The 16638-nt window shown below is 40.1% G+C and overlaps 1 protein-coding gene across 1 annotated transcript in view; it reads left to right on the plus strand.

Annotated features, from left to right (window-relative positions):
• ascc3 (activating signal cointegrator 1 complex subunit 3) overlaps positions 1 to 16638 on the plus strand; it is a 424683-nt gene that overhangs the window by 392094 nt on the left and 15951 nt on the right. The window contains 4 exon segments of the mRNA XM_051957275.1: positions 7881 to 7992; positions 8526 to 8594; positions 8596 to 8660; positions 15374 to 15392. Of these exon segments, the coding sequence (XP_051813235.1) occupies positions 7881 to 7992; positions 8526 to 8594; positions 8596 to 8660; positions 15374 to 15392 (265 nt within the window).

Genomic DNA, 16638 nt, shown 5'->3' on the forward strand with positions numbered 1-16638 from the left:
TCTACTCCCAACTCCCTTCACATGTGTCAGCGAGTCTTAATTTGTCTCAGAGAAAGAAACCCAGACAACCAGCAAAAGAAATGCACTTCAGTTTCTTGTATTTGTAATAGGGCTGCGCGATATATTGAAAAAATATAGTTATTGCAATAATGGTAAGTGCGATATCCATATCGCAAAGTTGCGTGATAATTTTATCATTATTTAGATGTATAAATCATGCTTTTTGTGTGCATAGACGTTTTCTCGTGACCAATTGAGCGCAACCTTAACCACCCCACCCCCACCCGAATAGCACTTTTGCTATTGGCTAGAGTGAGCCTCATGCTCCCAGTGGAAAAGGAAAGCGCCACAACACAACATGGCAGGACACGAGAAAGACGACTGTAACGAACAACTTGTGCCTAAAAAACACCACACCTCAGAAATTTGGGAGTACTACGACTTTAGGAGACAGGCAAGTCACAGACTCAAGCACTTTGCAAGTCATGCCGAAAAATTGTGGCTACGTCGCGAGGAAACACTACAAATCTGCAAAGCCACCTCGAACACAACCACAAGGAACTGTGTATGCCGTTTTCTTACAATCTAAAAAACCACAAGCTACTCAGATGAAGGCAGACAAATGAAAGGCAAGCACACAGACAACAATTGGTGAAAGTTTTTCTTCTGTTATGCCATATGAAAAAACTTCCAAGCACCACCAAGGTTTAACTGTGGCCATTACACGTTATGTCATGAAATGCACACTCTCCATTAATGTCGTGTGCAAAGAAGGTTTTTGGATATGCTGAAAGAATTGATCGCAGATACCAAGTGCATCACGGACTATTTTTCCCAAATCGCCATTCCGTAGATGTACGAGGCATGTTTGGGTTCTGTAAAAGCGGAGCTTTATAATGTGGATTTCTTTGCAAGCACCGCAGATTTATGGTCCAGTCGGGACCACTGAGCCCTACATGAGTTTACCGTTCACTTTCTCACAAACGACTTCGAACTGAAAACACACTGCCTAGAAGTCTGCTTTCCGACTCCCAAAGCGGCTGCCCTGCGGGATGTGTCAACGAACTGGGGGTTGCAAGAAGAGAAACAAGTGGTTATCGCAGCGAACAACGTCACTAATATCCAATATCGCACTATATATCGATGTTGCAGTTCTTGACACCCATGTCGCGTATTGCATATATTTCCAATATCATGCAGCCCTATTGTAATATAATTTTTGCATCCATTCTTTGAATTGTCAAAATGATAGGTAAGGGTTACAATATAGATAAAGTGGTAAATCACAAGCCTTTCCTTCAAATTTTGCTCCCTGTTCAACATGACAGGAAGGTACGATGTCAGCACTACTGCCTATGCTGTACCAGTACACTTGATCTAATTGTTCCACCTCGCTGCAAAACAAAACTGCAGGATACATTATCTCATCATTGACCCCTCCTTGCTACTACTAGTGGCAAGGGCAAGCCATGGCAAAGTCTAACACCAACTGAGAACATGCTTTACTTTCATCCTAGACAATTAACAAAGCTCTTAACCTGCTGAACAAGGCCTGGATTGTTGCAAAATTAGCTTTAACCCCACAAGATAGCCCAGGTTGTAGGTGAGGTCCAAGTTGACAGTTTCTGTAATTGAGATTGGGTTCTGATGGCCCCATTTCTGCTGAAAAATCAATGTATTGAATTCAAACACGAACCAAATGTCTTATCTTCAATCTTCCTTTGTCCATCCATCCATTATCTATATACTGCTTAATCCTCATTAGGGTTGCAGGTTGGCTGTAGCTATCCAGCTGACTTAACGTGACAAACAAGCACACTTGCATTCACACCTACGGACAATTTAGAATTGCCAAATAAACAATGCATATTTTTTGGAATGTGGGAGGACGGCGGAGTGCCCAGTGAACACCCAGGCATGCACAGGCCAGAACATGCAAATTTCACACAGAAAGATCGCTGACCCAGGGCCAGGGCGCAGTCTTCCCTAGGCTTTTTTTTTTTTTTTGGATACAGACTAATGTGACAAAACTTGAGCATCCAAAAAGCTTTTAAGTTCTCTTTCGTGAGAGATTGACCATGTGTGTTTTTGTAGATAAACTAGAACCAAGAGTTTTGTGGCAATGGTACACAGTAAGATCATATCAAATAAATCATGTGCAGCATCGTCAGTTAAGTTTGACTTTTTTGACAATAATTTACAAATAAAGGTTCTTTCACGTCAAAGTGATTTTTTTTTTTTTACAGTATGTTGTCTATTCATTAATAATATAAAATGTACTATAAATAACATGTATAACAGGAAGTATAAGTACAATACTCAGCGTTTTGTCTAATATTGTCTTTTCAAGTTGCACATGCAAGCTTTAAACATTTATTGGGCCACTATTTTATGCTTACTTTGTTGTTTGCACAGCTCAGCTAAGAAAAAGTTTAGCAAAAAGGTTTTAAATTTAGCTATGTTGTGCTTTATGCTTCATAAATGTTAACATCTAAACTTAAGGAGAATTTTCATAGCAATTCAGATTTGGTAAGAGGATCTGATACTGGATTCAGATTCCATATGATGCTGAACAGTAAATGTAAAAGGAACAAACACTATTTTTGTATGTGACATTACTTATACTTGCATTGACATTAAGTTAGACCCACGGGCCTTCCATTAAATCTAAACAATCAAAACCGTTTGGTTCCAGTATGACAAACATATTTGGCATTTATTGCAGGCTCTTTAATCAACATTTGTGTATTGGCACCCTTAAATTCAGTTTTTGTTACATGAATTAGAGCCCAGCTCTAAGTTTTGCCTCTGATATCCCCTGACACTGTTATTTTCGTGCAGCTGGGTTCTGTAACTTACCAGCCAGTTTATCACTACTGCTTTCAGGCTTTGATTCCCACAAACACATACACACAAACACACACACACACACATACAGATTCCCATGGGTATCATAATCTGCTGACTCCCTGTGCCATCAGGAGCCTAATGTGGGGTGACGCTAATGTTCGTGACTTAATCAGACAGGCCCTGCCACCGATAAAGACCTGTGAAATGTATGTGGTAATAAACACATTCAGAGAACTGTGCGCTCTTAACATGTGGAGCAATGGAACGAAAGAAATGCTTTACATTAAATATGCATTAAATATCGCCATTACACATCTCAACTGCTGCTTCCAGCCCTTACATGAGGCTGAGATTTCTCCTTCCTACGCCCAGCTGCGCTATAAATTCTTTTGTATGATAGTCATGAAGATGTCATTTATTTTAATGCAGTATGAGAAGTGGCCGATTTTTCAGAGTGGGCCCTGATTTACATGATTTATGTGGACAACTCTAAAATTGCCTTCATCTAGTATACCTCCTTCACATGTGAGCAGACTAACTGCTATTCATTCGCCCTATTGTTCTTTATTTATTATCCCCCGCCTCCACGAAGTGGAAAAGGGGATATAGGTTTGGCCTCCGTCCGTTCGTCCGTGCGTCCGTCCGTCCGTGCGTTCGAGATGAAGGGGACAGCTTTTCTCGGAAACTATTACAGCTAGGATTACGAAATTTAGTGTGTAGCTTCACACCATGGACACCTTGATCGAGTTCAAAAATGAGACCTGTGCGATAATATTTAACAGAGTTATGGCCCTTTACAACTATTTTGGATATAGACTCATAGACATCACATGTGGCGGGGGATATTGATGACCATGTCATGCACTGTTTTACAAATGCTACTGCTTCGCCATACTTTCACCTAAAGACTTCATTTTAGTCTTAAAAAAGCCCCAACTCTCTTCTTTTCAGGCATGTACATATTGTGACGTTGGGATTTATGGTTTTCCATACAGGAGCCTCCAAAAACCCCTAGGTTGAGCAAAAAATCCCATGTTAGAGCATGTGCTCCTCTGGTGCGAGAGTGTGGAGAGGGACAAAATCTGTCCGTTTTTTTTTGTTTTTTACTTAAATTGCCATCCTGGCCAAACGGTACATACTACAAGGACAATCCTTTCACAGGACTATAGTAAAGACTCTCTACATTCATATGAGTCCAACATTGTTCACCTGGCACATTGCTACATCACGCGCCAGCCCTTAATTGATGTGGGACCTGAATCGCCCTCCATAAGGCTCAATGCAAATTTATGCCTTGTGATGCTTCACACACAGCGATTTTAAAACTGCCGTTTCTCGGTCATTTTTCACTCTACAGCAACATTAAACATTACCGACCTCTTCCGTGACTCATCCTGCCACTCACCATCCGGTTACTTTTGAGCTAGCATTCACGGTTATCCCGTAATTAGCGACAGAACGCGACTGCAGCTGACAAGCTGTAAACTGCTGCAGGGGCGGCACTAGGTTTTCAGGACGGGGGGCTTAGCCCCCAGGAGGATGCACACAGTGTGAGTGAACATTTAATTTTACAGCTAACAATTTAGTGTGTAGCTTCACACCATGGACACCTTGATCAAGTTCGAAAATGAGACCTGTGCGATAATATTTAACAGAGTTATGACCCTTTACACTATTTTGGATATAGACTCATAGACATCACATGTGGCAGGGGATATTGATGACCATGTCATCTTGTTTCCTCTAGCACTATTTTAAAAAAACTTTTTCTTAAACTAACAAAGCTTTGTCATGGGAGCAACAACATTACGAGAAACTGTTACCCCCAGTATTTGTATGCACTTCTGGTCAAAAGTTTTAGAACACCCAATTTTTTCCAGTTTTCTATAGGAAATAATGCTTGTTAATGTCTCATTGTACTCTGACATGAAAGCACAGAACAAATAACCAAATGAGCTTTTAAAAAAATCTATTTAAAAACCAACATTATATTCTAAATTTTTCACTTTTCAAAGTACCACCTTTGGCAGAATATAACCGCTGAACACACTCATGGCATTCTTTCCACAATGGAAATCAAATATTCTTCAGAAAATTCTTCCCAACTCAGTTGAAAAAGTTCCCATAAATGTGTGGCACGTGTAGGTTGATTTGCTTTCTCTTCTGTCCAGTTCAACCCAAACCAGCTCCATGGGGCTTTGAGTCTCGAGACTGTGCTGGCCACTCCATGTTTTCAAGCTCACCATCTTGTTCTCTTTACCAAGGTATTTCTGGCAGAGCTTGGACTTATGTTATGGGTCATTTTCTTGCTGTAGGATGGATCCTTGACCAACTAGGAACATACCAAAGGGTACTGCATGGCGCTGCACAATGCTGTGGTAGCCGTTTTGGTTCAGGGTACCACTCACTCTGTACAAGTTACCGACTTTGGATCCAGCAAAGCAGCCCCAGACCATCACCCTTCCTCCTCCATGTTTTGACAGTTGATGGCACACACTAAGGAACCATCCTTTTGCCTACTTGACAGCGCACAAAAGTCCTGTGTGAAGAACCAAAGATTTCTAATTTTGATTCATTCAGTCCATAATACCTTCTTCTAGTCTTCAGTAGTCCGTTGGCGGTGTTTCAGAACAGAATAGGCGCTTTTATTGTCAACAGAACATACACTAGTTGGTCCACATTATGAATGAAAATTTTGAAACAAAAGCAAAAAATTATTCGTTGCAGTGACAAAGGGAGCTGAGCATTAAAGGTTATGTTCTCATTAGTTATTCCACAGTCTACAGAATGAGCATTAAATGTATGTTCTCATTTAGTTGTTCCACAGTCCACAGAATGAAATTGTGTATGCAAGTGGGTAAAATGGGTTTCCATTAATAAAGCTGGACATAAATATTGCAACCATTTCGGATGATAACTAATATAAATTTAAATAGTTTGTTCACGTTATGTCAAGGAATATAAAACCTTTTTTTTCTTTTTTCTTTTTTTGTCAACTCAAGGAGTGAAAGCAACAACCAACAACAAAACTGGGCGGCACATAACTAGCTAAATAATATAATCCAAACTAACAAGGGTAAGGGAGGGACTCTAACTAAATACTACTTTAAAACCATCTATATGATAGCCAATTTTTTATAACGATTGAGGAATATTTTTCATTGCATTATATGTTTCATTTATATAGATTAATTCTTCATTAATTGTTGAAATGATTTGATTTATTGTATGACCTTCTGCATATCACAAATTTTAGTAATGCCAGCTGGTCTACCAAGTCTTGCTACAGTATGATTACAAATGCAGTTTTAAAGCCCTGCATGTATTTCTAATGGCAGATTTCCATTTTATGTTAACTGACAACTTTCTGAAACAAACAAAAAGAAAGATCTCAGGTCTACATGTTATCACAACCAAGTCACTGCTGAGACATGTTTTACATTACTTTCCACTGAAATTTGCAGTTTTTTTGTTTGTTTTTTGTGGGGTTTTTTGTCCTTGCCAAACATACCTTTAGGATTTAAGCATTTGTTTTGTACAAGCTTTAAAGAAACCATGCCCTGGTCTACCTGCACACAAATATGTACAGATATTGGCATTTTGGAGCTAATGAAGATTGTCCTTTATTACACCTCTGCTGAGCCTCATGTGGTAACTCTTACTGAGCAGAGCAGAGCATGGATCCCATTTCAAGACAACCCACTGGTTGTCTTCAGTTAATAACAGCCAAACCTGGAATCATTTTCTAGCGCAGGGGCTAGCCATTTCTCTCTCAGCTGGGGCTTTACTTCTGTAACGCAACAGTGTGTACAACGTTATAAGCAAGTACAGTTGTGACAACATTTTACTCTATCATTATTTGCTGAGGTTTCCACTAAAGCCAAAGGAGGTTCCATCAACAGCAAGTTTCCATCATCAGGAACCTTTCTACGTAGAGAATGATGGTTGCTTGCTGTCCCGAAGTTTAGTATTAGTCATGTAGTCTGCAGTAGTGTGCACATAATTTTGACTACTTCAGTTTATCAGTACTTCTGCCAGTGTTTGCACTCTTAGTTACATCAGCATTTAAAGACGAAACCAGTTTTTGTTTTTTTCAGCACTTACCAGTGGCCAACTTTTGCTGTTATGTCAGTGTTTAAATCATCATGACAATGCTTAATATCTTTTTTTTTTTTTTTGCCTTACTTGATTACTTACCTTACTTGATTGCAGTTCATAATTTGAACTGAGACACACTTGGTGATGTGATGATCAAAAACCAACTCAGGTGACTTACACCAATACGTGAAACATTGAAGTTTATTTATCACTGTAAAATTGGTGGTGATAAAAGCGAGGTCAACCCACATATCATTGATTCTTTTCACGTTTTAATTGGGAAACCAAAATCAGGAAATGAAGAACAATCCATTATTTCATTATGCCTTTATAATGCCAACACAAAAACATAAATGACAGCCTTTATTTTTTACTTTCAACTGCAATTTTTACACTCAAGTCTAAGGTAAGAAAGAAAAACTTGAAAGGGGAAATGAGAATGCTTGAAAAATTACTTCAGAATCATCCAGTTTGTGATTTCTTGAGTAACAAAATAATCCAGAGATAGTTGTTGGGATGTCCAATGGAACACAGAAAAAAGGTATTGTTAATAATGAATTCATTTTACAGATTTCATTGAGGTGTCACTAAGCCTTAAACACTTACACAGGTTTCTGAAAACAATATATGATGCTTGAAAGCATAACTTGGTGATGTGTATGACCAATTGTCATCACTGAGTTATGATTTAAGCAGGAGAATTCAACTTGCAGTATGTAGCTGCTGTCTCCTCCCTTCTTGTATCATATCATCACACATATGAGAGCACATCTAAAATATGTCAATTTTTATCTCTTCTTGAGCCAGATGGTGGAAGTTAAAGCAAGTATGGTGCATGTAAAGGTTTCTAACAAGATTTCTGTATTTTCACATAAAGTCATTGGTTTTTTTTTTTGTTGAAACAAATTTTCTCTGTGCTCTGTGTTGTTTAGTTATTACAGCTTAGAAGACATCAGCCATGAGTCCATTAACAAATATCTGTCGAGCTTGGTGGAGAGAAGCCTACAGGAACTAGAGTGCTCCTACTGCATAGAGATAAAAGAGGTGTGTGTGTGTGTGTGTGTGTGTGTGTGTGTGTGTGTGTGTGTGTGTGTGTGTGTGTGTGTGTGTGTGTGTGTGTGTGTGTGTGTGTGTGTGTGTGTGTGTGTGTGTGTGTGTGTGTGTGTGTGTGTGTGGCGTCAGAATCGATTCAAAGCAACTCGCAGCAACGTGTGTGTACACGCCATGATTATTATGTTGTGCGTAGCGTTGTTAACGTGCAGAATTGTATTTTCATGCATAACAAGAAGCTGCGTACTATGAAGGCAGCGCCTGCCTGCCTGTCTGTCACTTGGTTTTGAACAAATAACTGTTACCGTTCACACACGTGTGCGGTCGCAATTTCCTGATTGTTTACACAATAGTTGATCTGCAACCGGTGCACTTCTATTGTGTACAAGTCAGAAATTGTTTGAAATCGATTCTAGACGCCATCCCCCCAACCCCACCAAGCGTGCGTGCGTGTGAAAATATGTTTGTAATCTACAAAATGCCTACAAATTTGTTTAAATTAAGTTCTTATTTCCATTAATACTCAGGATGATCGAGCTATTGAACCACTGACGTATGGTCGCATCGCCTCCTATTACTACCTAAAGCATCAGACCCATCCGCACATTTAAAGAGCAACTGAGAGCCGAGCTGTCCATCCAAGAGCTGCTTCAATTCTCACGGTAAGTTTCACACTGTGAACATACAGATGCTGCTGTTCTGTCACCCATTTACTATGTTTATATAGTGAGGATCACATGTAGATGCTATTAAATTTACTCTAATCCTCCAAGGAAGAACCCCTTTTTGTTTCGTGAATTTACAACCTTTTGTGCAGAATCAAAAGACATATTCCTGTCTGTATGATGAATATTTTTAAATGTTGCAATATAGTTGTGTTTACACCAGCTTCTTATTACAAAAAAATCCTACAATCAGCTGTGGTAACACTGGGTAGAAATTACTAATCACTCTTCCAGCCTCTCCAGTTTGGTTATATTGGGTAACAGATTAATCTGTATTTTCCCAATTTTGGTTTTGGAGTGGGAAATTATTAAATTTTGAAAGTGCACAACTGCATTTGGAAATTCATCCATTGACTGATCTGTGCACAGAAGACTTTACCCCTGTTATATTCCTGTCTGACTGCCCAATAGAAGATGCATCATGGAATCTTACACACGCATACACACACACACACACACACACTATGGCGTCAGAATCGATTCTAAAAGTGTGCGCAGCCTATCAACTGAACGTGTCACACGCGCGTGCCTTTGACGCCTTGTGTGCCTGAAGCGTAAATGTAGTTTCCCCACTGACTTATAATGGCCTCCCCGTTGACGCGCACGTTCACGTGTGATCATTGCTCATGCCAGCAATCACACGACGCGGAGCGGCCACGCGTAACATTCATGGCGTGTTTTTTACAAACGCACGCATTAACGCTCACATAAAGATAATAGAACATTTCGGTCACGCGCTTACACATACTCGGAAATGACGTGCGCGAAACTCTGTCGCGCGTTATGGCATCAGAATCGTGTCAAAAAGCGTGCGCAGCTATCAACTGAATGTATCACACACGCGCGTACTTTTGACGCCTGTGCGCCTGACGCGTAATGCAGTTTCCCCATTCGACTTATAATGGCCTCCCGTTCACGCGTGCGTTCACGTGTGATCATTGCTTGCGCACCGGCAATCACACTACGCGGTATGGCGTCAGAATCGTGTCAAAAAGCGTGCGCAGCTATCGACTGAACGTCTCAACACGCGCGCGTACTTTGACGCCTATGCGCCTGACGCGTAATGCAGTTTCCCCATTGACTTATAATGGCCTCCCGTTCACGCGTGCGTTCACGTGTGACCATTGCTGCGCACCGGCAATCACACTACGCGGAGCGGTCACGCGTAAAATCCATGCGTTTTTTTACAAACGCACGCATTAACGCTCACATGAAGATAATAGAACATTTCGGTCACGCGCTCACACGTACGCGGAAATGACGTGCGCGAACTCTGTCACGCGTAACAAGAAGCTGCGTGCGTATGAAGCAGCGTGTACACGCCTGTCTGTCACTGTTTGACAAATACTTTTACGCGCTCACACACGCGTGCGATCGCAATTTCTGATTGTACACAATAGTTGTTGATCTGCACCGTGCGCAGCATAACGCGTAACATGAGCGCGTCGTGTAGTTGTTCGGTTCCAGCTGGTGGCGCTATTGTTCCAAAACACGGGGATAAACTTACCCAGTTTTTATTATTATTTAAATTAGGTTCTCAGGCTTCACAGCCCCGAGCCACTCGGCTGCAGTTCTTCTGACGTTTATTATTATTCCATAATTCATTTAGCTTAGCTACTTAGCCTCAAATACGTTTGCATCCATTACATAGCGGTTAAACTACTTTTCCTTTCGGCTTTTCCCTTCAGGGGTCGCCACAGCGAATCAGTTGCCTCCATCTAACCCTGTCTGCTGCATCCCCTTCTCTCACACCAACTACCTTCATGTCCTCTTTAACCACATCCATAAACCTCCTCTTTGGTCTTCCTCTAGGCCTCCTGCCTGGCAGTGGGAAACTCAGCATCCTTCTACCAATATATTCACTCTCTCTCCTCTGGACATGTCTGAACCATCTCAGTCTGGCCTCTCTGACTTTATCTCCAAAGCCTCTAACATGTGCTGTCTCTCTGATGTACTCATTCCTGATCCTATCCATCCTGGTCACTCCCAAAGAGAACCTCAGCATCTTCAGTTCTGCCTCTTGTCTTTTCCTCAGGGACACATTCTCCAGACCAAACAACATGGCTGGTCTCACCACAGTTTTGTAAACCTTTCCTTTCATTTTAGCTGAAACTCTTCTATCACACCTGACACTTTTCTCCAGCCGTTCCAGCCTGCACGTACACGCTTCTTCACCTCTTTTCCACACTCTCCATTGCTCTGGACTGTTGACCCGAAGTACTTAAAATCCTCCACCTTCTTGATCTCTTCTCCCTGTAACCTCACTCTTCCACTTGGGTCCCTCTCATTCACACACAGATACTCCATCTTGCTGCGGCGAACCTACATAGCAGTTAAACAAACGCAATAAATTGATGATAGTATCTATATTTACCTTTATAGATGATCTTAATTACGAGACAGAGGTCAGCTGTTGTCTGGGAACATCCGTGATCACGCTATTGGTGGGACACAACTGTACCGGATTTCAGCTGAAAGCTGCTGTTCTGTGCAAACTGTCATGAGACATTTTTATTGTGATATACCCTTCACTGCTGTTAGCTTTTGTTTTAATAAGTTGTTTGAGATGAGGAAATCACTATTGCATGTTTCTACTTAAATGCCCTACTTTCATGATTTAATATCACCATAGCATTAATTTTTACAATTTCCATAAATATCACCTGAAAGTTGAGTAACTTTTTGTGAGTAGTGTATGTAGACATGTAATGTAAGCACACTTCAATAATATATCTGCTGCAGTAGTGCAGTTTATCTAGCTTGGTGTGACATATGTTGTAAGAAACAACATACTGGTATGTTGCTGATATGTTTCAGATTGAAATCTGCCTTGAAAAGCACAACTGATTATCTGTCAAAATGTGTGTACGTAGAAGTGTGCACTTAACACTGAATAAAATCTCTGTAGATTATAGACAAAACACGCATCTTTCATCACAAATATATTTGTATTCACCCAAAGTGCAAGAGTAAAATACCAGTGTACTTAAATAGCTAAGAAGGAAAAGAATTTATAAAAAATATGATTACTTTTTCTAAAAAAGGTAGGAATAGTGGACAATGCAGTTTATTTCTGTGACAGTCGCTCCAGCACCGACACCATGCGTCCCATCAGTCCAGCAAAGGTGATTGAATTTTCATCCGTCCTCTGGATGTTCTGGAGCATGGCAGTGGTCAGGTCTCAGTGTCTTCAGATCTGTTTCAAGAACCGTTCCTCTGACGTCTCCAGATACTGCAGCAGATCCACAGTAGCATCCTGGTTCCTTTATCCTGCATAAAAGCACCCAAGCAGCATTAGTTGTCAGTAATTATTTTCTATATTCATGAACACAGTTAACTTATTACCTCCGCCAGGAGGTTGTGTAATCATCGGAGTTTGTTTGTCTGTTTGTCTGTTAACAGCATAACTCAAAAAGTTATGGACGGATTTTGGCGGCCATCTCTCAATTGTACAGAGTCCTTCAAAAAAATCCTGGATCCAGACGGTGATCCAGGTCACCTCCAAAATTTAATTGATTGTTACTTTTGCTCTTCCGGACATTCTGTAAAAATTTGGTGAAAATCTGTCCATAACTTTTTGAGTTATGCTGTTAACAAACAGACAGACAGACAGACAGATGGCCTGGCGGAAGTCTGCGCTCTCTGCGTGCTTTTCTAGTTATTTCTGTTGTAGAAGTGTGTATGTGTGTGTGCGTGGCTGTGTGACTGTCTGTGTGTTGATAGGGAGTATGATGGGAGTTGAGTTGGGAGGGATGTGGGGCATTGTCTTTTTATTGTTTGTTTTTAATTTGTTAAGCACTTAGTGCTACTTTATGTAAGAAACGTGATATAGAAATAAACTTTGATTGATTGATTGATTGATTGATTGATTGATTAAAATAAATGTTGTACGTTGTGATTTTAGGATGGGCCAAAAGATAACATATTGATCACGCTGATGTCTGCATAGTCTAAACAAATCTTACTTGATTTTTTTTATTGTAAATGTATGGTGTTTATTAATTAAATCAAAATCTTACTTGATTTGGTCTGTAGCGAGGAGGACAGCATGAAGGAGCTGCAGGACGGAACCAGTAAGCTGCAGAGTAGTGATCCTGGTAACTGGACCTCATCATCCTAGGCCGACAACTAAATCAAATTAACAAGAAATGTTGTTGATAGCATCTGTAATTTAAAACCATTTTCTCCATTAATTAATTTGTCCGTACGATGTTAGAAAATGTTACAAAAAATGCCTGTAATAATTTCCAGCAGTGCTAAATGCCTTGATATATTTGAGTAACAACTAAAAACCATCAAAGAAATCTGTGTATAAGTAATGAATGCATTGAATTTTCTGCAAAGCTGGAAAATCACAGAACAATCAGCATTTTACCTTGAAATTATAAAAATAGCTGCACATTAACAGTATTCCTCACTTCATTGTGTTAATTTGATCTTTTGAATAAGTTTTAGACTCGTATTAATAATGTTAAACAGTTTATTGGTTCTTCAAGGGAAATTTCAATGATTATCATATACACATGTGGACAAAATTGTTGGTACCCCTCAGTTAAAGAAGGAAAAACCCATAATTCTCACTGAAATCACTTGAAACTCACAAAAGTAACAATAAATAAAAATTTATTGAAAATTAAATAATCAAAAACAGCCATTACTTTTGAATTGTTGATTAACATAATTATTTAAAAAAAACAAACTAATGAAACAGGCCTGGACAAAAATGATGGTACCTCTATAAAAGATTGAAAACTATTTGACCAGAGTGACATGATTAACTCAGGTGTGTCATTTAATTGACATCACAGGTGTTTCCAAACTCATAATCAGTCAGTCTGCCTATTTAAAGGGAGACAAGTAGTCACCCTGCTGTTTGGTGAAAAGGTGTGTACCACACTGAACATGGACAACAGAAAGCGAAGGAGAGAATTGTCCCAGGACATCCGAAAAAAAATTATAGACAAACATCTTAAAGGTAAAGGCTATAAGACCATCTCTAAACAGCTTGAAGTTCCTGTGACAACAGTGGCTCATATTATTCAGAAGTTCAAGACCCACGGGACAGTAGCCAACCTCCCTGGACGTGGCCGCAAGAGGAAAATTGATGACAAATTGAAGAGACGGATCGTTGGAATTGTATCCAAAGAGCCCAGAGCAACCTCCAAAGAAATGAAAGGTGAACTCCAAGGCCAAGGTACATCAGTGTCAGATCGCACCATTCGTCGTTGTTTGAGCCAAAGTGGACTTCGTGGGAGACGACCAAGGAGGACACCACTGCTGAAAAAAACTCATAAAAAAGCGAGACTGGAATTTGCAAAAATGCATGTTGACAAGCCACAAAGCTTCTGGGAGAATGTCCTTTGGACAGATGAGACCAAACTGGAGCTTTTTGGTAAGGCACATCAACTCTATGTTCATAGACTCAAAAACCAAGCATACGAAGAAAAGAACACTTTCCCTACGGTGAAACATGGAGGAGGCTCAGTAATGTTTTGGGGCTGCTTTGATGCATCTGGCACAGGGTGTCTTGAAAGTGTGCAAGGTACGATGAAATCTGAAGACTATCAAGGCATTCTGGAGAGAAATGTGCTGCCTAGTGTCAGAAAGCTTGGTCTCAGTCGCAGGTCATGGGTCTTCCAACAGGACAACGATCCAAAACACACAGCCAAAAACACCCAAGAATGGCTGAGAGAAAAGCGTTGGACTATTCTAAAGTGGCCTTCTATGAGCCCAGATCTGAATCCCATTGAACATATGTGGAAGGAGCTGAAACATGCCATTTGGAGAAGACACCCATCAAATCTGAGACAACTGGAGCTGTTTGCTCATGAGGAGTGGGCCAAAATACCTGTTGACAGCTGCAGAACGCTCATTGACAAATACAGAAATCGTTTAATTGCAGCGATTGCCTCAAAAGGTTGTGCAACAAAATATTAAGTTATGGGTACCATCATTTTTGTCCAGCCCTATTTCATTAGTTTGTTTTTTTAAATAATTATGTTAATCAACAATTCAAAAGTGATGGCTGATTTTGATTATTTAATTTTCAATAATTTTTTATTTATTGTTACTTTTGTGAGTTTCAAGTGATTTCAGTGAGAATTGTGGGTTTTTCCTTCTTTAACTGAGGGGTACCAACAATTTTGTCCACGTGTGTATATATATATATATATATATATATATATATATATATACTGACAGTCAGTAGAAACTTTGAGGTAGAAATGTACGCAGAATTGTACTTGTAGGTGGGTTGTAATTGTTCATTGTGGATTTACTGATGATCTAGTGCCCTGGTAGTTGAGATAATGATGAATTGTCATTTTGTCATGATTCATTGCACATGGGTTGGTCACTTTGCAAAACTGAACCAAATACACACCAAGCAATACTCAGTGAGTATCTGCACAATTTGAGAATGGGTTTTGAAGGCCTATATAAAGGCCCAAAAAAGGCCACCATTGTTAGTCCAGTGAACAGCATCATGCCGCGTCTATCACATGAACAACGCCTCCGGGCACTGGGTATGGTGGAGGCCGGTTTGAGCTACAGTGATGTAGCCAGGCGTATGGGCTGTTCCCAACCCACAATCAGAAGCCTGGTCCAAAGCATGCGCCGACGGATTGCTGCCTGCATCGAAGTAAATGGAGGCCATACTCGGTATTGACTGTTGTGACTTTGTGTTTGGCAGGTGCCGTTTTCTTTTGTGAAATTCTTTATTTTGAAATCATTCTTGAAACTTTAGATTTTTGTTTCTGTATGCCAATATGCTAAACAAATGATTCATATGAAGAAAATCCAGTTTCGGGCTTCAAAATAAAAATTATGTTGAAAAATATGGTTTCAAAGTTTTTAATGACTGTCAGTGTATAATACAGCTGTTTGTTGTTTGTTATACTGTGTTGTTTTGGGGTTTTTGGAAGTGCCAACAAAGTTTTGTTGCCAAAATGCAACTTGATGAGCCCTCAGTAGAGGGCAGAACCACGCCCTCTGCTGGCGAAAACCCTGTCCTCCCTATACAACTGATGCAATATGTATCAATTTTGATCATCGTACGTATCTCCCTCTCTACTTGATCTGCTGACCTGTAACTCCACAACTGAGCAGGGGACCTTAGACTGATCTTCAGTGCCAAGTTTGATTATCCTGACTTCAGCGGTTGCAGAGATATCGGACTGGACATAGCCACATACATACATACATACATACATACATACATACATACTTACTTACTTACCCAGCCAGATACCACACCGAATGCAATAACCCCGCCGACATACCCGTCGGGCGTGGTTAATGACAATGAATATCCTTGAATCCTTTTGTTTGCTTTACTCAAATTCTTTGTATTTTCTATCTGCGATTACTGTCTTGGCTCCAATGTCTCCAATTACTTTCTTCCTCCTCTTCCTCTGTAAATCTAAGGGCGTGTGGAGTTTTGGTTATGATGCCTGCTTTAAGATCTATAGTGTTTATGTCCAGCACATCCATATGAGGGGAGGCTATGACAAATGCTTTCAGCACAGCCTGTTGATAGGACTACATTAGCCAAAGTTGAACTGGAGTAAATTAGATGAGAGGAGTCATACGTGTGCATGCATCTCTCTGCATAGCAATCACAAACAAAGCTGAACACACTGCTTCTGCTAAAGGAGGAGAATGAGAGACTATCACTATTATTTTTGCCTACCCAGTGGCACAGTGCATTGACTATTTTTTATTATTCTATCGTTCAGCAGTCTGAGAAAATTGTGTCAAAGAATTTAAAGACATCAAAAAATCAAAGTCACTGGTAGATTTTATAAGCAGAAGTAAAGGATGTTTGGATCATCAGGTTTGGGGAAATTTGTCTATGTGGAGGGGGGAACAGCCAGGTTTTAGCCAGCAGAGAAGAAGAAATCAAGGAAAAGAGACC

This window comes from Acanthochromis polyacanthus, chromosome 12, assembly GCF_021347895.1.
Source record: "Acanthochromis polyacanthus isolate Apoly-LR-REF ecotype Palm Island chromosome 12, KAUST_Apoly_ChrSc, whole genome shotgun sequence".
Taxonomy (NCBI): Eukaryota; Metazoa; Chordata; class Actinopteri; family Pomacentridae; genus Acanthochromis; species Acanthochromis polyacanthus.